General features: G+C 37.9%; 3 protein-coding genes and 2 long non-coding RNA genes across 7 annotated transcripts; 2 read left to right on the top strand and 3 right to left on the bottom strand.

The window, feature by feature from the left end:
- Window positions 1–789: 789 nt before the first annotated feature.
- On the top strand, window positions 790–8,622 carry LOC131022201 (CDP-diacylglycerol--glycerol-3-phosphate 3-phosphatidyltransferase 1, chloroplastic-like). Of its 3 annotated transcripts, none has more exons than XM_057951638.1 (9): window positions 790–1,415; window positions 1,840–2,521; window positions 2,799–2,865; window positions 2,982–3,056; window positions 3,200–3,251; window positions 7,696–7,781; window positions 7,864–7,938; window positions 8,175–8,241; window positions 8,328–8,398. In XM_057951638.1, the coding sequence occupies exons 2-8, from the start codon at window positions 2,022–2,024 to the stop codon at window positions 8,238–8,240; spliced, it is 921 nt and encodes a 306-aa protein (XP_057807621.1). In that variant the 5' UTR covers window positions 790–1,415; window positions 1,840–2,021; the 3' UTR covers window position 8,241; window positions 8,328–8,398. The 3 variants fall into 3 exon arrangements, with proteins under 3 accessions (XP_057807621.1, XP_057807619.1, XP_057807620.1); XM_057951636.1 differs by having other exon boundaries at window positions 792–1,415; window positions 8,147–8,241; window positions 8,328–8,622; XM_057951637.1 differs by having other exon boundaries at window positions 792–1,415; window positions 1,817–2,521; window positions 8,147–8,241; window positions 8,328–8,622.
- Window positions 8,623–12,331: 3,709 nt separating this feature from the next.
- Window positions 12,332–13,642, top strand: LOC131022200 (cardiolipin synthase (CMP-forming), mitochondrial-like). The gene is made up of 2 exons (XM_057951635.1): window positions 12,332–12,875; window positions 13,573–13,642. Coding segments are annotated over exons 1-2 (501 nt in total). The 5' UTR covers window positions 12,332–12,375; the 3' UTR covers window positions 13,574–13,642.
- A 2,637-nt stretch (window positions 13,643–16,279) lies between these two features.
- Window positions 16,280–17,144, bottom strand: LOC131021131 (protein CHROMATIN REMODELING 5-like). The gene is made up of 4 exons (XM_057950220.1): window positions 16,952–17,144; window positions 16,709–16,802; window positions 16,509–16,596; window positions 16,280–16,423 (listed from the first exon to the last, which is right to left on the bottom strand). The coding sequence occupies exons 1-4, from the start codon at window positions 16,995–16,997 to the stop codon at window positions 16,280–16,282; spliced, it is 372 nt and encodes a 123-aa protein (XP_057806203.1). The 5' UTR covers window positions 16,998–17,144.
- A 184-nt stretch (window positions 17,145–17,328) lies between these two features.
- LOC131022199 (uncharacterized) lies at window positions 17,329–17,722 on the bottom strand. The gene is made up of 3 exons (XR_009101179.1): window positions 17,673–17,722; window positions 17,511–17,587; window positions 17,329–17,410 (listed from the first exon to the last, which is right to left on the bottom strand). It is a non-coding gene; the product is annotated as an uncharacterized LOC131022199 (long non-coding RNA).
- A 1,793-nt stretch (window positions 17,723–19,515) lies between these two features.
- Window positions 19,516–20,263, bottom strand: LOC131022198 (uncharacterized). Its single transcript, XR_009101178.1, has 3 exons — window positions 20,134–20,263; window positions 19,831–19,925; window positions 19,516–19,744 (listed from the first exon to the last, which is right to left on the bottom strand). It is a non-coding gene; the product is annotated as an uncharacterized LOC131022198 (long non-coding RNA).
- Window positions 20,264–21,050: the final 787 nt, after the last annotated feature.

Below are 21,050 nucleotides of genomic sequence, written 5' to 3'. Positions count from 1 at the left end.
CAATACAGCAATGGAGTTTTAGCTAAATAGTCCCAAGCTTACTAAATTCATTTGTGATTCTTAAAGTTAGTCTGATCAGACTAAGTTCTCTTGTAATCTATCATATCTGGAACTGCGTGCCGGAGAAGTGGCCACCTCTCAACAGACACCGGACCGGCCAACCCGCTAGCTGACTCACGGTCCCTCGTGTACACTAGTCAAGACAAGGTAGCTATCAACTGCTCAAGACCCGAATTCGACTACATGATAACTGGCAAAGCCACATCAGATACATATCATACTGAAATTGAAACATTTTATGGCAAGACAATACTTGAAATAACTTCAATTAATTTTCAGTTCAAAGATTTTATAACGAAATAACTTGTTCAAATGTAACATTAAACTCATTTGATATATATGAAAGTAAACCCACCTGCTAGCAAGACTCTACTACAGTGCGGTGACTCTTATGAGATTGAATTATTAATCTTAATATATTCACTCATCTTAGAGTATTCTAACCCACATACTAACTAAATTGATCTACTCTATTTAATCCATAATCAGGAATTAATAAACTAATGAGTGTTGAACTGATTTCCAATTAGACTTAAATATAGGAGAAATAATAAAGGCTCAATTCAATTAATTCTAATCAGTCCATTGTACTTAATTAATATCAAACCTGGGCTCATTTAAGGAAATAAGTCAGCCCTTTTCTAATTAAATCCAGCCCAAAATTTCGGCCCACCTTAAGGAATAAATTCAGCCCAAGCAAGGGGCCCACCTCTTCTTCTTTTTTACTAGTCAGGAACGGCTGAAAGGATCAGCACTCTCTTCTTCTTGCCAAATTCGTCGCCGCCGCTGACTCTTTCAGCTCCGGCGAACAGCCGCCTCCGCCACTCTGAAATCCGGCGCTTCTTCTCTCAACTCCGGCGACTGATTGTCGCCATTCCTTTCTCACATTCTCTCTCTGTTTCGCGATCTCTCTCCCTCTCTCTCTCTCGCCGCCTCTGAAAGCCGCGCCGTCGGAGACGGCCATTTGGCGTCCTCATCTTCCCTCCCGTCACGCCCTTCGTCCGACCTCTCTTCTCGTGTTTTTTTCTCCCGATCCCCAAATTTCAGAAAACACACATTGTCAATTGGAAAGGAAACGGGGCCCTAATTTCTCCTCCACCAGAAATCGTCACCGCCGCCGTCGGGTCTGTCCGCCGCCGCAAGACCTGCGAGGCCGGCGCTCCTCTCCCTAATTTATTGAAACAGGTCCGCTGTAGTCTCCAAGAACCAGCGTTTCCACTCTCCCGACAAAGCCAAGGCCTCCGTTGTTTTGGACCGACACTACTGCTCTGTCCTACGAGTGCCACCGTCATCCTTTCTAGTTCGACGTAGCAGGGCAGCGGCCCTTATTCTCAAACACCGTTCAAACGAAACAGGTACCTCGAGTGAGCTTCTCCCCTTCTAAATGCTAAGTCTGAACTGACTAATTTGTAAAGGTAAATTCCTTGATTCTTATACCAATTATGAAAGAGGTTAGAACTAGGCATCGTAGTTCTACTACTGTATCATAAGGTTCTTAATACCTGTCTTATGAAGAAAACATATAAACTGATTTCTGTATTTTAGAACATGTGATTATGTTAAGTCTATAAGGCATATCTCTTTACTCAAGGTGCGCTTTGTATTCTGAAAAAAAACTGAACATGCTTTGTTGGATGAAAATTCGAATGGATTGAGTAAGCAGAGCTTAGTTGTTTTACCTCGTGTATTTCGTGCTTGGTTGTCTGAATGTGTTTTCTTTTTGAGTTCAGTGAGGATTTACTGAAATAAATCATAGATGTTATTGGCCAAATAATGCAGGCTGAAACTATGGAGGAGATGGAGGAAAAACTTGATTCAAACTTACCTCTTCAAGTTTGGCAGTAACTGGAGTAATTTCCTGTCTTTTGGTTGTTGATGCACGAAGGAAAAACTGAAGGGGGATTTTTGATGGCTGATAAAATATTCGCAAACCCTCCGAGCAATGTCAAAAAGATTCGTTAATGGCCATCTTCAGATCACTCAAAGCCCTAATTTCTCAATCTTCGAGGAAACTATCCAATCCCGATCCTTCTAGAACGTTCTTCTCCCTCTCTCTCGCCTCCGCTTCCCCAATTTCATCTCCATATTCACTGCCCAGTAACGGTTACATCCGCCGCCACTTTCTGTTTCGGTCGAGATTACTCTTTCCGGTGGGGGGGCCTCTCTTCCTCTTCAATCCTCCGTGGAAGCTCTCCCAGTCCTCCACCCCTCTTCTCTTACAATCCGACATCGTCCTCAATTTCCGGAAACTACGTGCAATAAATTTACTTCATCAACCGGCATTTAGGTACAATCTTGGGCATAATGCTCCGAGGCTATTGAATGAGAACGTCAACGAGGAATTTAGAAAAGTTGCAGAGGTTGGAGCTAGTAGTGGCGATGATGCGATCAGAGACGGTTACTTGAATCTCCCTAATTTTATTTCATTTAGTCGGATGCTTTCCGGTCCGTTGCTTGGATGGTGAGGTCTTAATTTAATTGATTCATTTTTTATGTTTTATAGTTGCTGGTAATTTGCAGTGGATGGAAGTAATTTGGTGTTATATTTGTAAAGAGAATGAGACGTATCGTGGATGATTACGGTTGTTGCTAATGTAAATATGGGATGTCTGGGTGGACATATGAATGTATGGTGTTTGGTTTCTCAGCTTCTTTTAAAAAAGATTTTAGCGTACTGTGATGTTACTATCAGTATCAGCATGTCATGCCATCCGACTGATTGGTATATTCGTTTGCAGGATGATTGTACATGATATGCATTCCTATGCATTTGTTGGGCTTGCTGTTTCTGGAGCAACTGATTGGGTATGATGCTATTCTTCTTTGGGTATAATTAATTTTGAAATGAAAGTGAGGAAATTCTTGATCGGCATTATGAGTCATGACTAAGGATTCGCCTAATATCTCTATTTTATTTTCAGTTAGATGGCTATATGGCTAGAAAAATGAGAATCAATTCTGTTGTTGGGTCCTACCTTGATCCTCTTGCGGACAAGGTAAGCTTCTACTCCTTTTGTTAATGGTAAATGCAAATCTTCGATAACCCTCAAGATCTATATCAACTGTTTCATATTGATTATGAGAAAACTGATTAGTGACTTATATTTATTTACTGTTGACTGCTACATAAATATTGTAGGTTTTAATTGTATCTGTTGCTCTGGCAATGGTGGATAAAGGGCTTTTACATCGTAAGTACATGATTTTTAGGGTTTTTTTTTTGTTATTGGATACATGATATTTGTGCTTGTTGATATGTATAAGGCCTAATAGCCACACACACACACAAAAGTTCAAAATCTTGCATAATTTTGTGGAGAATTTGCCTCTGTGAGAGCCATATATTCGGCCTCAGTAGTAGAGAGAGTCACAACATTTTGCAGAGAAGATTTCCACGAAATAGCAGCTCCATAGAGTAAGAAAACATACCCGGACTGTGACCTTCTACCATCAAGGTTAGCAGCATAATCTGAGTCCACATATCCCACCACAGCATCACCTGTAAAACCATTAATTCTGTGAAATAAAATCCCATATTTAGAAGTACCTTTCAAATACCTCATAATCCATTTCATGGCTTCTCAGTGATAGTGGCCAGGATTAGCCATATATCTACTCAAAACACTAATGCTGTGGGCTAAATCTGGCCGAGTGCATACCATGGTATACATGATACTGCCCACTGCATTTGCATATGGTATATTCTCCATTTCTGCTTTCTCTGATTCTTCCTTTGGTTGGTGATCTGCTGTGAGTTTAAAATGTGATCCCAAAGGTGTTGACACTACCTTAGCTTCATGCATTCTAAACCTCCTTATAACCTTATCAACATAACTCTGTTGTGTTAACCAAAGTTTTCCTCTCTTTCTATCTCTGCATATGTCCATACCTAGGATTCTCCTAGCATTACCCATTTGTTTCATCTCAAAAGTAGATTCAAGATCTCTTTTCAACAGCTCAATCTCTCTCTTGCTTTTGCTTGCCACCAACATATCATCAACATACAAAAGGAGATAGAAAACAGTATCTTTTCCTGCATTTTTGAAATATACACAATGATCATACTTAGACCTGTTGTAACCTATTTTCTTCATGTGATGGTCGAATTTTAAGTACCATTGCCTGCCACTTTGTTTCAAACCGTAGAGACTCTTTTTCAATAGACACACTTTGTTCTCATTCCCCGGTAATATGAAGCCCTCTGGTTGCTCCATATATATGGTTTCTGTTAGATCTCCATGGAGAAAAGCAGTCTTTACATCAAGCTGTTCTAGCTCTAAATCAAACTGAGCTACTATGGCTAGCAAAATCCTTATTGAACTGTGTTTAACAACTGGAGAGAAGACTTCATTATAGTCTATCCCCTCCTTTTGTGTGTACCCCTTTGCCACTAACCTGGCTTTGTATCTCAGGATCTCCACAAATATCATTTCAAGCTTTCTTTTGAATATCCACTTGCACCCAATCGTTTTCTGTGTCAACGGCCTATCCACCAATATCCAGGTCCTGTTCTTAATAAGAGACTCAATCTCTTCAGTCATGGCCAATATCCACCTGTCCTTATCCAAGGCTTTCATTGCTTCCTTGTAGTTCATTGGTTCTGAATATAATGTATCAGAAGCAGCAACTAAAGCATAAGCTATAAGATCATCTTCTCTGTATCTTATTGGTGGGTGAGTGATTCTCCTTTGCCTATCTCTGGCTAGTTGATAATCAGTGAGTCCGTGATGATTAGGATCATCATTCTCAGTTTCTTCTTCATCTTCTGAGGTTTCAATAGTTTCTGTATCCGAAGGTTGACGAATGTCTTTTCTTCCTTCAGCTTGCTCCACCTCAATTTTGGTATCAACTGTTCTGTCATCTTGATCAGTGTCTTTCTCTGGTTGCTTCAGAAAAGGCATTTTTGACTCATCAAATATAACATCCCTACTTAGGATAATTTTCCTTTCATTTGGCTCTGTGCACCATAGCCTATATCCCTTAGTTCCTTGAGGATATCCTAAGAAAATGCATTTCTTAGCTCTTGCTTCCAATTTATCTTGTTTAGAGTGCACATAGGCCTGACAACCAAACACCCTAAGGTATTCATAATTGACTCGCCTGCCAGTCCATCTTTCCTCTGGTGTATCATAGTTTATAGCAGATGGACACCAGTTAATCAAGTAAGCTGCAGTAGCTGCAGCTTCACCCCAGAAAGGTTTGGGAAGTCCTGAAGAGAGCAACATACACCTCACTCTCTCTAGGATTGTTCTATTCATCCTCTCTATGACACCATTTTGCTGAGGGTTCCCTGGAACAGTGGTATGCCTTATAATACCTTTCTCTAAACAGTAGTGTTTGAACTCATTACTCAGAAATTCTAAACCGTTGTCTGTTCTTAGGCATTTAATCTTGAGGTTCTTTTCTACCTGCACAGCCTCACACCATTGTCTAAATTTGATGAAGGTTTCTTCCTTTGACTTCATCACAATGAGCCACAATTTTCTGGAATGATCATCTATGATAGAAAGAAAATACTTTCCACCTCCCATAGTGCTTGTTCTGCTCGGTCCCCACAAATCCGCATGTATGTAGTCAAGAGCTTCCTTTGATGTGTGCTTTCCCATAGGGTATGGGATCTTCTTGCTCTTGCCTAGTATACAATATTCACATTTCTGTGTATTGGTAGCTCCACCTTCTTTGAGTAACCCTTTCTTTATTAGTTGGCTTATACCAGATTCACTCACATGCCCTAGCCTTTGATGCCAGAGCATGGGAGCATTTGTTTCAGCTACTGCAGATAGTCCAATGAGGGTTACTCCATCAAGGTGGTACAAACCATTTCTCCTTGTTCCTTTCAGCAGAACCTTATCACCCTTCATCACATATACACTTCCAGACTTTGATGCAAAATCGAACCCCTTTTTTTCTAACATACCAAGTGAGATGAGATTTCTCCTTATTTCAGGGATGTACCTTACTTCTGTAAGTGTTCTGATGGAGCCATCATCTAATTTCAATCTCATACTTCCAATACCTTTGACATTGCAGGAATAGTCATTTCCTAGTACAACAGACCCCATGCTTTCTTCTTTCAAGTCTACAAACCAGTCCTTGTGGGGTGACATGTGAAATGAACACCCCGAGTCCATGATCCATGATTCCCCAGCAGACCCCTTCATCACATTCAATACTTCATGGTTCTCAATTTCTTCAGCTACGTCAGCTGAATCAGCTGTTGTATTTCCTTGTTTTTGCTGTTTTTTCTTCCATGAATAACAATTTTTCTTAATGTGACCAGGTTTCTTACAATGAAAACACCTTTTAGTATCATCATCTTCCCCTTCCTTGGTTTTCTGCTGGTTTCCTTTCTTGGACTGATTATTACCTTTCTTGAATTTCCCACTCTTCCCCTTCTTTATGTTTAGGCTTTCTGGCTGAGAACTAGGTTTAACAATAGAGGATTTTTGCATTTCTTTAGCCTTAAGAACATTTATAACTTCTTCAAAAGTGACCTTGTTTTCTCTACCAAACAAGATTGCATCCTTAAGATGTTCGTAGGTTTTGGGAAGAGCATTAAGCAATAATATTGCCTTGTCCTCTTCCTCTATCCTACCATCTACACTCTCCAAATCATCAAGAGATTTCTGGAAATCGTCTAATTGCTCATTCATGTCCTTATCATCTACTATCTTATACTGATACATATGCTGTTTCAAATATAACCTATTTGCAATAGTCTTAGGCATGTATAGAGAATCAAGTTTATTCCATACCTTGAGTGCAGTATCTTCTTTCACCACTTCACGAAGAACACGATCGCTTAGGCATATAATCGCACTATGCGCTTTTTGATTGATTTCCTCCCAATTAACCTTCGATTTATCATCATCCCCAGCCTTCGCCTTCAGATCTCCCTTCAATGCGCCAGCCAATCCTTGTTGAATTAGAAGTGCGCGCATCTTAATTTTCCAGAGACTGAAATCATTCTTCCCATTAAACTTTTCGGTTTCGAATCGCATTGAAGACATTGTCGTGGATCTATTCCCACTGGACGGCGCCAATTGTAAGATTTAAAGATCAAAACAATTGCTGAATCGGAAAGAAAACAGAGACAACACAAGACAGTGTTTACGTGGTTCGGCAAGGTGCCTACATCCACGGAGGGTAAAGGAAATTCTTATTGCTCTCGCCGGAGAAGGTGACCGGAATTACAAAGATTACACTGAGATCTCAAGAAACTCGACTGAACTATCACAACATGTAACTCACTACAATTCTCTCAGCTCAACGAAGAGGAAGATAACTAACTGAAAGTTACAGAACACCTTTTAAAACAGATTACTAATCTAAGAGCCAAAACGACACCGCTTACAGTAAAACGCGTGCATAACCAAATAACAACTTTAGACTCCTAAAATAGCAATCAACCCCCTGATGATCCGACTTATATCAGCACAGCTCCAAAACTTTGCAGACACCAAACATCACATTTTAATTGATTATATGTTATTCTGACATGGTATTCTATGATCTTGTATGTTAATGATGATCGGGCTTTGTATTTGTTCTCTTGCAAACTGGATTGCATGAGTAGCTTAATAAATTATTGTACTTGAACCTAGTTCCTGAAAATAAAGTATGGTTTACATGTAGCTGGATTGGTCGGACTTGTTGTGTTGCGCGATGTTGCTCTTGTCGCTGGTGCGGCCTATATAAGAGCTAGCAGTTTGAGTTGGAAGGTGAAGGGCTATTATCAGCTATGATATCCTATTGATTGTTATCCATGTCATGCTAACATTTCTTGGTATAATTCCTTATTAGTGGGATAGTTGGCACGACTTTGTCAACCTTGATGGGGCTCATGCCCAAAAGGTGAAGCCCCTTTTCATCAGCAAGGTATGTAATCACTATACAGCTTATGAATGTCATACGTCAAATGTCAAAATTAAAAGGTCAAATGTTGATCCTGCATAGACATGCCTGGAATGATGATGTAGCACAAGCACCAACAGTCTGAGTCGTGCTGGAATTGCTTAGTGTTAAGATGCAATATAATTTGTATCAGTAATAACTTAACTAAATTATAAATATCTTTTGCGAGTAGGTTAACACAGTTCTGCAACTGGTTCTAGTTGCAGCAGCTCTACTTCAACCGGGATTTGGAAGTGAAGAAACTCAACTTTATATCCAATATTTGAGGTTATTTTTCAACTCTCGTCAGCTATGTTTAGACCTGCTTTGGTGGAGGTGAAATTTTACATTATTGTTATTTCGAATGTGGTCAGCTGGTTGGTAGCTTCTACAACAGTTGCTTCAAGTGCAGCGTATGGGGTACAACACTGGAGAAACGGAGCAAAAAGGATAAAGTTCCGATCGTGAAAGCAGAAACATGTATTCTAGGAATGCTTTCTTCTTGTTAGAGATTACTACATTTTTTGTTGTTTCGCTCCAAGGAATGAATAAAATGTCTTGGAGATAGTTGTGCTGGTGCACCATCTTTTTCTTGTTTAACCTCACGACGCAATGTAATGCAAAGTTATGTTCAATTAATTAAATCTGATTTCTGTCGCGATACTAAAATGAACGATGGAACAAAATATTATATGAATTTATGCTCTGCTCTCTCTGCTCTCTGCTCTGGCATCCTCTTCTGCTCTGCTCTAGCATTCTCTTCTGCTCTGTAGACCCGCTCTGCTCTGGCATAATGACTTCAGCTCTGGCGAGCTTGGCTCTGTTCTGGCGCGAGTTTGGCTTTGTTTGAGCTGCATCAGCATGTCTCCTAAATTTATGGATGTTGAATCTTTTTATTTTGGGTATTGTATTCCGATCATTTATATTAAGTCAATATTTGTATGATGTCAGATTTACATTCTTGAGGAGGAATCCTGCTGCGTACACTTTGTTTTATACATTGTTTTCAAAGAATTAAAAGTTCATTAAACTACATCAATATGTTCATTATAAATCCCATTCAACAGTAACCATCAAAATACATTTTTTTTATGCAATGGAGTTTAATGCTCAACCCATTAATCGATATTGGTTTTAGCCGTAGTAATATATCTAATTCTGTTTTGATTGAAGAAATATGATTATAACATATTTTGTTCAATTAATTGTTACGAACATTTTTATAATATTGATGAACATGTGCAATAATATATATGAACATGCTCACTAATTTTTGTTAGCTGTATATTTATCCCAAAGTACTAATTTGTCACCTATGGATTCTAGTTATATACTTTTAAGATTTTTGTTAAATGATTTCTTAGATGATACAAAGTTTGGGTTTGGACAATACAAACTTCGATTTTTATTGAACGTGTATCACAAAGTAACGAACAATTTCCTTTGTTTGTTATACTCCCTCCGTCCCGGCCAAGACGCTACATTTGCTTTTCGGCACGGGATTTAAGAAGTTGTAGATTAATGTTTTAAGTATGTGATAATAAAGTGATAAAGTAGGAGAGAGAAAGTAATAAAGTGATAAAGTAAAAAAGAGAAGGTAATAAAGTGATAAAGTAGGAGAGAGGAGATAATAAAGAAATACTTAATTAGTGTTAATTAAGTGTTTAAAATTCCTTATTTTTGCCAAATATAGAAATGTAGCATCTTCGTTGGGACGACCCGAAAAGGAATATGTAGCATCTTGGGCGGGACGGAGGGAGTATTTTTTAATACGATCATTTGAATTATATAATGAACGTTATCTAATTTTTATTGAACTGTATCACAAAGTTTACCGAATGATTTATCCCTAATTGTTCATAATTTGAGGGATTAGTTGTTGATAATTTGAACTCTTAGTGATTGATGTGGTGAATTTAATGATGAATATTTCACTTTTTTTGCAAAAGAGTTTAAAATGTAGGAAAATGGGCAAATTGCAGAGTGAGCTGCGGTTGACCATCACTCGCTAGAGCTCAAGCTGGCAGAGCTGGAAATTGCTCGCAAGCGGGCATAACTAACAATGCAGCCAGAGCTGATATTCACTCGACAGAGCTCAAGCTGCCAGAGCTGGCATTCACTCGGCAGAGCTCAAGATGTCAGAGCTGGCAATCACCGCCAGAGTCGCAGAGCAGAGCAGAGCGCATAGCAGAGCAGAGCGCAGAGTAGTCAGAGCTCACATTTGCCAGAGCTGACTATAACCAGAGCTGACCAGGGGCCGCCAGAGTTGCCAGAGCTGACCAAGCCCATCAGAGCTGACCAAGGACGCCAGAGCTGACCAGGCCGCCAGAGCCGACCAGCATCGCCAGAGCTGACCAGCGTCGCTAGAGCTGAACAGTGTCGCAAGTGCTGACTCGTGCCACCAGAGCTAACCAAGGGTGCCAGAGCTATCATACTTTTTTTGCTTGATAAATTGGTTTAATCGAATTTTTGCTATCATTCGATACTAAAATTTAGTGCCTCAATTAGAGTGTGTTCAGTTCTATGAAAAACCTAAAAAGAAAATTAGAAAAAATTCTAGAAAAAAGTTTGACGAATTTGGCCTCTTCGGTTTTAAAAGGTAATTTATGTCATAGTAAATGAATTAATAAATTAATTTGATGAATGGATCTTGTCCGTCAAATACTCTTTATTGGATGGATCTGATTTGTTCTTAATTCTAACACTAAGGGGCTTTCTCAATAGAATTGAACCCTAAGTATGGAAATTGACTCAACTAGAAACACCTCTAGATTGACTTGCAATAGAACAAGGACATCCTAGCAGTGGTAAGTTAACCCAATGTCGTCTCTCAAGGAAGATCTTAAAGGGCTTTTAATTATGTCACGAGAAAACAGTAAAGGTTGATTTAAAAACTAAAACTTGAAAATTAAACTCAACGTGAAAAGTAAATTTAAACTTGTAAATTAAACTTAAACTTAATCTAGGCAAGAAACTATGAAAACCCTAGGCAAAAATTAAACAACTTAAAGTAAAGCTAACTTAAGAAATTAAATGCGATTAAACTACGAAATTTAAAGACTTGAATTAAAACTTCTAAACTAGGCATGAAACAAAATTGCATAATTTAAATTGCATAATTGAAAGGAAAGCATAAACGTAAAAGCAAAGCATAAACATAATGAAACGAAAGAACTTGAATGAAATACGAAATATCAATAACTTCTTGAACGTGCAATCGTTGTCACTCAATTACAATCCAAGAGGAAACTAAAAACTAAATTGAAATCAACTAAAATAATGAACTCGAGAACTTGAAAGAACAAGAAAGCTTAAAAAACGCCTAAGTCTTGGTTGCCTTGAGAAACAATGATTCTCAAGGTGGAACGAAAGAATAGGGCAAAAGATTATTCTTACAATGAAGATTAAGACCCTATTTATAGACTTCATTCCAACCCTAATTACCATCAAAATCGGCCCAGCAAAGCTGGTCTAAAGGAAATAGAATCGTAACAGGGAAGAAAGTCCATCTAGGGCGTGCTCTGCAAGTATTGTCAACTCTGGCGAAAAATCGCCAACTCTGGAAACATAAGCGGCTCTGGAAAGGTATGGCAGAGCTGGAAGTGCGCTCTGGAAAGTTTAGCTCTGGCGAGTAAAGTCCGCTCTGGATAAGTTGACTCTGGAGACATATGTTGACTCTGGAAATTGTACGCTCTGTCGAGTCTTGTACGCTCTGGAAAGTTTGTTCTGGAACTTTAGCTCTGTCGAGTCTTAGCTCTGCTCTGACAACTTTGTTTTGCTCTGGAGATTTAAGCTCTGATAGAGAAGTTCAACTCTGGAGATGGTCAGCTCTGACTCTGGAAGTCAGCTCTGGCTCTGGCACAAACTCATCCGCGCGCTCTGCTCTGGCGCAGACCTATACGCGCGCTCTGCTCTGGAGCGGGCTTTTCGGCTCTGGCGCGGGCTTTTCGGCTCTGGCGCGGACTTTTCAGCTATGGCGCGGGCTTTTCAGCTCTGGCGCGGGCTTTTCAGCTCTGGGCACCAGTTTGCGCCTAAGTACGCCATTCTAACCCAAAATCTCCAAAATAGCACTCTTCCATCTATAAAATCTAAATCTCCTGCAAAGTATAAAACAAACCCATAAACGCACCAATTTCAAGGATATTGAACTTAAAATAAACACATGCAAACCCCCAAAATACGAACAATTAGGCCTTAATCAGAAATGTATATCTTAGATAAAATAAAAGTAAATATTGTCGTTTGGATTGAATCCAGAGCTGACTAAGGCCGCCAGAGCTGACTTTCGTTTGCCTGAGCTGACATTCGTTTGCCAGAGTGCAGTGCACCTTAAAAAAATCGCAATTGAAATTACCTGTCTCCTCTCCTGTGTCTCCAAAACCCTGTCGCAAACCCTCCGAGCAATGTCAAAAAGATTCGTTAATGGCCATCTTCAGATCACTCAAAGCCCTAATTTCTCAATCTTCGAGGAAGCTATCCAATCCCGATCCTTCTAGAACGTTCTTCTCCCTCTCTCTCGCCTCCACTTCCCCAATTTCATCTCCATATTCGCTGCCCAGTAACGGTTACATCCGCCGCCATTTTCTGTTTCGGTCGAGATTACTCTTTCCGGTGGGGGGGCCTCTCTTCCTCTTCAATCCTCCGTGGAAGCTCTCCCAGTCCTCCACCCCTCTTTTCTTACAATCCGACATCGTCCTCAATTTCCTGAAACTACGTGCAATAAATTTACTTCATCAACCGGCATTTAGGTACAATCTTGGGCATAATGCTCCGAGGCTATTGAATGAGAACGTTAACGAGGAATTTAGAAAAGTTGCAGAGGTTGGAGCTAGTAGTGGCGATGATGCGATCAGAGACAGTTACTTGAATCTCCCTAATTTTATTTCCTTTAGTCGGATGCTTTCCGGTCCGTTGCTTGGATAGTGAGGTCTTAATTTAATTGATTCATTTTTTATGTTTTATAGTTGCTGGTAATTTGCAGTGGATGGAAGTAATTTGGTGTTATATTTGTAAAGAGAATGAGACATATCGTGGATGATTACGGTCGTTGCTAATGTAAATATGGGATGTCTCAAGACCTAGAACACTCGTTGTGTGAGTGAAGCGGATGCCAGTTGATGATCATTTTTATGACTTGGCTTAGATAGCAAAGTGATGATACTGTTATGTCTTGTCTAGTTAAGGTCTAAGTTATTTTATATTCATGTTTTATCCACACTCCTTTTGCACTTGTTATTCTCAATATGTAGTTCAGCATATAATGTCATTGGTTGGCGGCTGGGCCTTTAGAGGGCGGGGATGAGGGGAGAATGTGGAGAATGTAAATTTGCTCTATAAGGATGGTCTTCATGCGAAGCTTCCAACATGGTACATGTTATCTAAAATTAGAATTAAGGATCAACGATCCTATGATTCATGCTTGTAAAGTTACCAAAAAGTTGTGATGTGTGATTTATGGTTGCTCTTTGCTGGAAACCACTTTTAACTTATCTGGGTGGATATATGAATGTATGGTGTTTGGTTTCTCAGCTTCTTTTAAAAAAGATTTTAGCGTAACATGATGTTACTATCAGTATCAGCATGTCATGCCATTTGACTGATTGGTATATTCGTTTGCAGGATGATTGTACATGATATGCATTCCTATGCATTTGTTGGGCTTGCTGTTTCTGGAACAATTGATTGGGTATGATGCTATTCTTCTTTGGGTATAATTAATTTTGAAATGAAAGTGAGGAAATTTTTGATCAGCATTATGAGTCATGACTAAGGATTCGCCTAATATCTCTATTTTATTTTCAGTTAGATGGCTATATGGCTAGAAAAATGAGAATCAATTCTGTTGTTGGGTCCTACCTTGATCCTCTTGCGGACAACGTAAGCTTCTACTCCTTTTGTTAATGGTAAATGCAAATCTTCGATAACCCTCAAGATTTATATCAACTGTTTCATATTGATTATGAGAAAACTGATTAGTGACTTATATTTATTTACTGTTGATAGCTACATAAATATTGTAGGTTTTAATTGTATCTGTTGCTCTGGCAATGGTGGATAAAGGGCTTTTACATCGTAAGTACATGATTTTTAAGGTTTTTTTTTTTGTTATTGGATACATGATATTTGTGCTTGTTGATATGTATAAGGCCTACTAGCCACACACACACTCACACACACAAAAGTTCAAAATCTTGCATAATTTTGTGGAGAATTTGCCAATTCTATTTTGAAATTGTGATTTGGTCATACTTTTGTCAATTGAGTAAAATCATAGCCAAATTATTATCTTGGTTGATAATGAATGATATGGAAAACATGTGGTGCAATTGAATTCATTTACACATCACAAAAAACTTGCCCTGGCGTGGATCATACTCTCTGTTGTTGGGAGGTTCCATCTTTCTCTGATTTGGTTACTCCCACTCATTTTTTTTTTCTTCTAATTCTATTGCAATGAAGACTGCCCGACGCTGCTGGTGATGATAATGGATGCATCATGCATGGGATTTTTCCTTTAAATACTGATTTTATTTCCATTTCTACTTTCCCATAATCTGTCCTCAAAAGATGACTTGATGGACTTGTTGATTCTTGCTTTTTCATTATTCTTCTAGTGAAGTTAGATTGTCTTATTTACAGATTTTATGTTAAGTACTTTTGTGTTTATCTTTTATATATATAAATATAAAACTAGTAATAAACTAATGTATAATAATACCCGTGACGAATAGATTTTGTTGATGTGTAAGAGGGTAAAATTTGCATGTTTGTTGTCTCATTTAGTTCTAACAAAATAAGAACTTAGGCTTTTATTTTACTCAATTGACAGAAGTATGACTAAATTAACAATTTTAAGAAAATGTATAATATTTGAAAAGCAATGAAAGGCTCATCTATTTTGACTTCAGACCTATGTATAACATGGTTATATGGAAGCATATTGTAACTGTAAATGTTTGCAAACTACCTATACATGCTTCATTCCTTGGAGCGAAAATGAATAAAATGTATAAAATGCTTCATTGCTTGGAGCGAAACACTACTAGAAAAACGCTCATAGATAACGGATTTTATCCGTTATCTATGAGCAAAAAAACTGTTGTGTATAGTGGTGTTATCTATGATACGTATCATAGACAACGGTTTAAAAACCGTTATGTATGTGAGAATAGATAACTGTACGGGACGCTCATACATAACGGTATGAAACCGTTATCTATAATGATTATACATAACGGTTTATACCGTCATGTATGAGGATTTTTCCGTTATGTTTTGTATTTTTTTATTTTTTTTCCTATCATAGTTAACAGTTTTTTTTCTATACATAACGGTATGAAACCGTTATCTATAATGCTTATACATAACGATTTATTACCGTTATGTATGAGGATTTTTCCGTTATGTTTTGTATTTTTTTTGTTTTTTTTTCTATCATAGTTAACAGTTTTTTTTTTACTTTTTATAACGGTTTTTACCGTTATCTTTGATAGAAATACATAACGATTTTTTTGTACTTTTTATACTGTTATGTATTTCAACTACAACTAGCATATTTAATATTTTTTTCTCGATTTTTATGTTATTTATCTCAAGAAATAAATAAATAACTTTAAAACAACAAAATGATAAAATCACCAATAACAATATTATATATCATCCAAAATATTCATACATTACCATCCAAATGAACCAAGTATCAAGTACATATGATCATTGCATATTTCGATTCAAAATTGAAAGTACCAACTATCTTATAGCTAAAACAAAAATCTATCATATTATGTGTTCTAGCACCAAGTCCTCATGAACTAGTTGACCTGCTATGATGAATTTGCAGCAACTAACTTAGGAGAGAACCCGACACACAAGCTCAACCTGCCAATAGAAAAATAATCCAAATAAAATATGTGAAATAAGAGAAAAGCAACCATCAAAGTACTAAGGATTAAGTAATAACATATATCAAAAGAATTACTAAGTTAATTAGTGAGGAATAGTATCAACACAGTATAACACGGTTCTGTACAATTTCTCACAATACTCACACACAAATAAATAAATGTATATATATGCAGCTCTTTACTATAACCGAACAGATACAGTAAAATTCACTTCTTATTCAAGTAGCTAATACCACAAGTAGAAAGAAAGGTCATCTACTTGCAACTATAGATGTCTTTAAAAGATTAGGATTGGAAAAAGTTTCCAATTGAGAAAAGGTAGCACATAGCAAAATGTACAGAGCAGCTGCATACGAAGAGTGAAATCAATAACCTAAGAACATAAAATCTAATATAAAACAAAATGTAACAAAAACAATATCTCAACCCACCTCACGGCTAGCACGAGTTCCAACATATATAATAACATTCATCTCAGGCAACCACTTTCTAAACTCTTTTGCCCAATTAGACAAGGTAGATAAAGGAACAACAACAAGAAATGGTCCTTGAATTTGCTGAGAATTCTGCAGAAATGATTATGAATCAGCAATGCTATCAAAACATGAAAACATTGGAAATTTTTCAAAGCTGACTTGCAACATTATGTACCTGCAGAAAACCAAGCATTGAAACTGACTGAACAGTTTTACCAAGACCCATTTCATCAGCTAAAATTACATTGGTATCATTTCTCCAGCTGTGCTGCAAAAGAGTCACTGATCAGCACTGCTTCTCAAGTAGAAAGCAAATGATAAAAGTTTAAGAAGATAATTTGTTCAGAATAAATCCACTTCGAACCATGTCCGCACCTGTTAACAAGAAAGTTAAGACCTTCAAGCTGATAGTCTCGAAGTTTGCCCCCTTTCAGCCACTCAGGCTGCTCGTCAAGCTTCCTGAGACTTCCTGAGGGAGTGAAAGGCATACAAAGCCAGGTAAGCAAAGAAAAAAATAAGGAATTATCCCCCATTTCAATCTAGGACTTTTTTATAATATTCATATAAGTTCTGGGAAGCTAATTAGCTAAATGAGGACACCTATGACGAGCTACTGACCTTTGATTTTCTTGCGCTGAAAATCAACAGTCTTCCCTGGAACCATTGACGCGGCCTCTCGAGACTGCAATCATGAAGGGGTCATGGCATTGATAAACTAACGTACATAACATTAAACTACAATATATCCTTTACAAAATCAATTGAAAATCTTAGTTCTTGTGGGCCAAAAAGCAACAAAGGCCAAGCCAGGTAGAAACAGATCAACTGATCAAGATCACATTAGTAAGTAAAATTTGTGAAGGAAGAAATAATAAAGTTCTGACCAAACATGTGAGAGATAATCCCCTAGCAAACAAACAATAGAGAATGTGAGAGATAATCCAATAACCGTTGGAGAATTATGTATGAGAATGTGTTTCACGATTAACGAACCTCTCTGCTAATTTGTTGAGCTTATTGAATGTATCGACAATGGCACATTGCCTTGAGTAATCCAACAATAACCCATCAAACTCACTGGCATCACAAAGAAATAAAATCCAAATTCAACACCATTTTACATCAAAATCAACTCTTTCTTGTAAATTTTAAACATGAAGAGAAACAAGCATCATACACCATCATGGACTGGCATCTCTTCGTGTCGCTCATCAATTCACGCAGATGAGTCTTCTTAATGCTTTCAACATGGGCCTGAAATGCATGCATTAACTACCACACAAAAGTGCATCGCCATAACACTTCCAAAACACGGTCCGAACATAAAAGATGACATTACCCTCAAATCCTTCCACGCATGCATCAGTTTCACAGATTAGAGCAGACGACGCCATCTACACAAATTCCACAATCAAAATCCGAAAGGTTCAGAAAACCAAAACATTGCATTATATCTCACTCCATCAATTCCAAAAGAATCTAATGCAAATAACTGGAATACAATAATATCACAGAAAATTGGACACCACTCCGAATATCTTAGCTATTCAGGCAGTTATATTAAAACATTAAGTTTCACACTCAACACCCCCGAAGAGATAAAATCAGGTGCTTGAAACCATAAATTCACTACGTCCGCCAATAATACCAAAAGCAATCTGATTCACTTTTCAAAATTATCATTTACAGAAGAACCAGCGCCCGAAAATGAAATGATCGTAGCTACACCAATCTACAAATTAGAGAAATAACAGGATTTGTGAGAAAGAATACCTCGTCTTAAGTGAGATCAGCAATGAACAGAAATGAAAACAGCAAATTGTGAGAGTTTAAGATTTTTTCTTTTATAATCCTTCTATGGAAGAAGTGCATCCATATGAGAATCGTAACCTTTAAGTCAAACAAGGATATTCCCAAAGCAGTTAAACTCATCACCAATTGAAGATATCACCCATACTTCTCTATGACAAAATTCATCACCAATTACCATTATCTTCACAACAAAATGCAACTATCAGCATCCACACTATGACTTCTCAAAGACTAATATCAGAAAACAAATGTAAAGACTCTATAAATGAACCCGTTCGGAAGTGATTTTCGACCAAATTACACAAACGAAATCCGTCTGCTACTATCCGATAATCATAGTTCAGAACTAATAAACTTTCAGAAGAAGCCTCAACTACACTGAAATCAAACAATCGGACCAAAAAACTTACCTCAATTTCACGAATTGATTGTGGATAACTGCAACACAATGCGGTGAAGTGGAGACAACAAGTATTGACGGATAACAACGAAGGCAGCGATTGTGAATCTAAGATTTGTAGACTGAATTGCAGCCGAGGGTAATAGAGGCATTCAAGGAAAATAGTGGAGTCACCGGACGGACCAACAGAAGCGCCGAGGCCAGAGGAGGTGGGTGGGGGCGACGCAGCCGCGCACTAAGGCGGGGCGGAGGATCTGATGCGGGGGCGGCGACCTAGGGTTTAAAATTTGGACGTGGGAGAGAGAGAGAGAGGCGACGGGAGAGGGGGAGATGTGATGGAACAGAAGGAGGCGTCCGTGGATATTGACGGGGAGAGAAGGCGGCGCGGAAAGATCGGCGGAAAAGGGCGGCGCGGAGAAGTCGAAGTCCTAGGGTTCTAGATTTGGAGGTGGGGGTTCATTGGAAGACAAAGAAGGGAGAGAGAGCATAGAGCCGTTGAAAGCGGCGGCTCGCCGGATTTCATCAGAGGCCATAGAGAGAGGTGATGAGGGTGAAATGGCAGACGGAGAGATGCGCCGGAGAAGGAAGAACGAGAGAGAGACGGTAGATAGATTCTGATTTTAGGATCAACAATTCATTTGTTATTTTCTCATATAATATAATATTATTTTAAAAAATTAATATTAAAAAAATTATACATAACAGTTTTTAGAGACGCTCATACATAACGGTTCAAAAACCGTTGTAAATGACTATTATACATAACGGTTCTTTAGCGTTATAAATAACTGTTATAAAAGATGGTCATAGATAACGGTGGCGTAACGGTTTTGTAATACCGTTATGTATGCAACTAATAGATAACGCAAAAACATAACGCATTTGTTCAAACCGTTATCTATGCATTTAGACAACACTACATAGATAACGGATTTTCGAAAAACCGTTATCTATTCCTAAAAGTGCGCTCATACATAACGGTTTTTGAAAAAAACCGTTATCTATGTACTATTATGTATGTAAACTTTTGTAGTAGTGAAACAACAAAAAATGTAGTAATCTCTAACAAGAAGAAAGCATTCCTAGAATACATGTTTCTGCTTTCACGATCGGAACTTTATCCTTTTTGCTCCGTTTCTCCAGTGTTGTACCCCATTCGCTGCGCACTTGAAGCAACTGTTGTAGAAGCTACCAACCAGCTGACCACATTCAAAATAACAATAATGTAAAATTTCACCTCCACCAAAGCAGGTCTAAACATAGCTGACGAGAGTTGAAAAATAACCTCAAATATTGGATATAAAGTTGAGTTTCTTCACTTCCAAATCCCGGTTGAAGTAGAGCTGCTGCAACTAGAACCAGCTGCAAAACTGTGTTAACCTACTCGCAGAAGATATTTATAATTTAGTTAAGTTATTACTGATACAAATTATATTGCAGCTTAACACTAAGCAATTCCAGCACGACTCAGACTGTTGGTGCTAGTGCTACATCATCATTCCAGGCATGTATATGCAGGATCAACATTTGACCTTTTAATTTTGACATTTGACGTATGACATTCATAAGCTGTATAGTGATTACATACCTTGCTGATGAAAAGGGGCTTCACCTTTTGGGCATGAGCCCCATCAAGGTTGACAAAGTCGTGCCAACTATCCCACTAATAAGGAATTATACCAAGAAATGTTAGCATGACATAGATAACAATCAATAGGATATCATAGTTGATAATAGCCCTTCACCTTCCAATTCAAACTGCTAGCTCTTATATAGGTTGCACCAGCGACAAGAGCAACATCGCCCAACACAACAAGTCCGACCAATCCACCTACATGTAAAACATACTTTATTTTCAGGAACTAGGTTCAAGTACAATAATTTATAAGCTACTCATGCAATCCAGTTGCAAGAGAACAAATCCAAAGCCCGGTCATCATTACACACAATATCATAGAATACCATGTCAGAATAACATATATCAATTAAAAATTCAGTTAACGACTAATCCAACTATTTTTCCTTCTGTTTTTTGTAATCCCCAACAAATCAAGACACAACATCCACCATTTTGTCATCATCTAGCAAAAACACCAAGTCATACAAGCAAAAGTTTATTTCAGGGCATGAATAAAGAAAAATGTGAAACCAACCCAGTAAGCAGGAACTTCATTTAGTTGCACCATTCTCTCTACAGTTCTATACACATGCCAATAACCACTGTGTCTTTATGCGCATGTATAGTAGTTTGCAAACATTTACAGTTACAATATGCTTCCATATAACCATGTTATACATAGGTCTGAAGTCAAAATAGATGAAGCCTTTCATTGCTTTTCAAATATATACATTTCTTAAAATTGTTAATTTAGTCATAACTTCTGTCAATTGAGTAAAATAAAAGCCTAAGTTCTTATTTTGTTAGAACTAAATGAGACAACAAACATGCAGATTTTACCCTCTTACACATCAACAAAATCTATTCGTCACGGGTATTATTATACA

The sequence above is a fragment of the Salvia miltiorrhiza genome, chromosome 4 (genome assembly GCF_028751815.1).
Source record: "Salvia miltiorrhiza cultivar Shanhuang (shh) chromosome 4, IMPLAD_Smil_shh, whole genome shotgun sequence".
Classification (NCBI taxonomy): Eukaryota; Viridiplantae; Streptophyta; class Magnoliopsida; order Lamiales; family Lamiaceae; genus Salvia; species Salvia miltiorrhiza.
This window is presented reverse-complemented; position numbering and strand designations above follow the sequence as displayed.

Coding starts and splice junctions, on each gene's coding strand:
- LOC131022201 (XM_057951636.1), top strand. CDS start 2,022: ATGGCCATCTTCAGATCACTCAAAGCCCTAATTTCTCAATCTTCGAGG. Junction 2,522..2,798: donor TCCGGTCCGTTGCTTGGATG/GTGAGGTCTTAA, acceptor ATTCGTTTGCAG/GATGATTGTACATGATATGC. Junction 7,939..8,146: donor AGCCCCTTTTCATCAGCAAG/GTATGTAATCAC, acceptor TTTTGCGAGTAG/GTTAACACAGTTCTGCAACT.
- LOC131022200 (XM_057951635.1), top strand. CDS start 12,376: ATGGCCATCTTCAGATCACTCAAAGCCCTAATTTCTCAATCTTCGAGG.
- LOC131021131 (XM_057950220.1), bottom strand. CDS start 16,997: ATGGTTCCAGGGAAGACTGTTGATTTTCAGCGCAAGAAAATCAAAG. Junction 16,803..16,951: donor TCAGCGCAAGAAAATCAAAG/GTCAGTAGCTCG, acceptor TCACTCCCTCAG/GAAGTCTCAGGAAGCTTGAC. Junction 16,597..16,708: donor CTTAACTTTCTTGTTAACAG/GTGCGGACATGG, acceptor TTTGCAGCACAG/CTGGAGAAATGATACCAATG.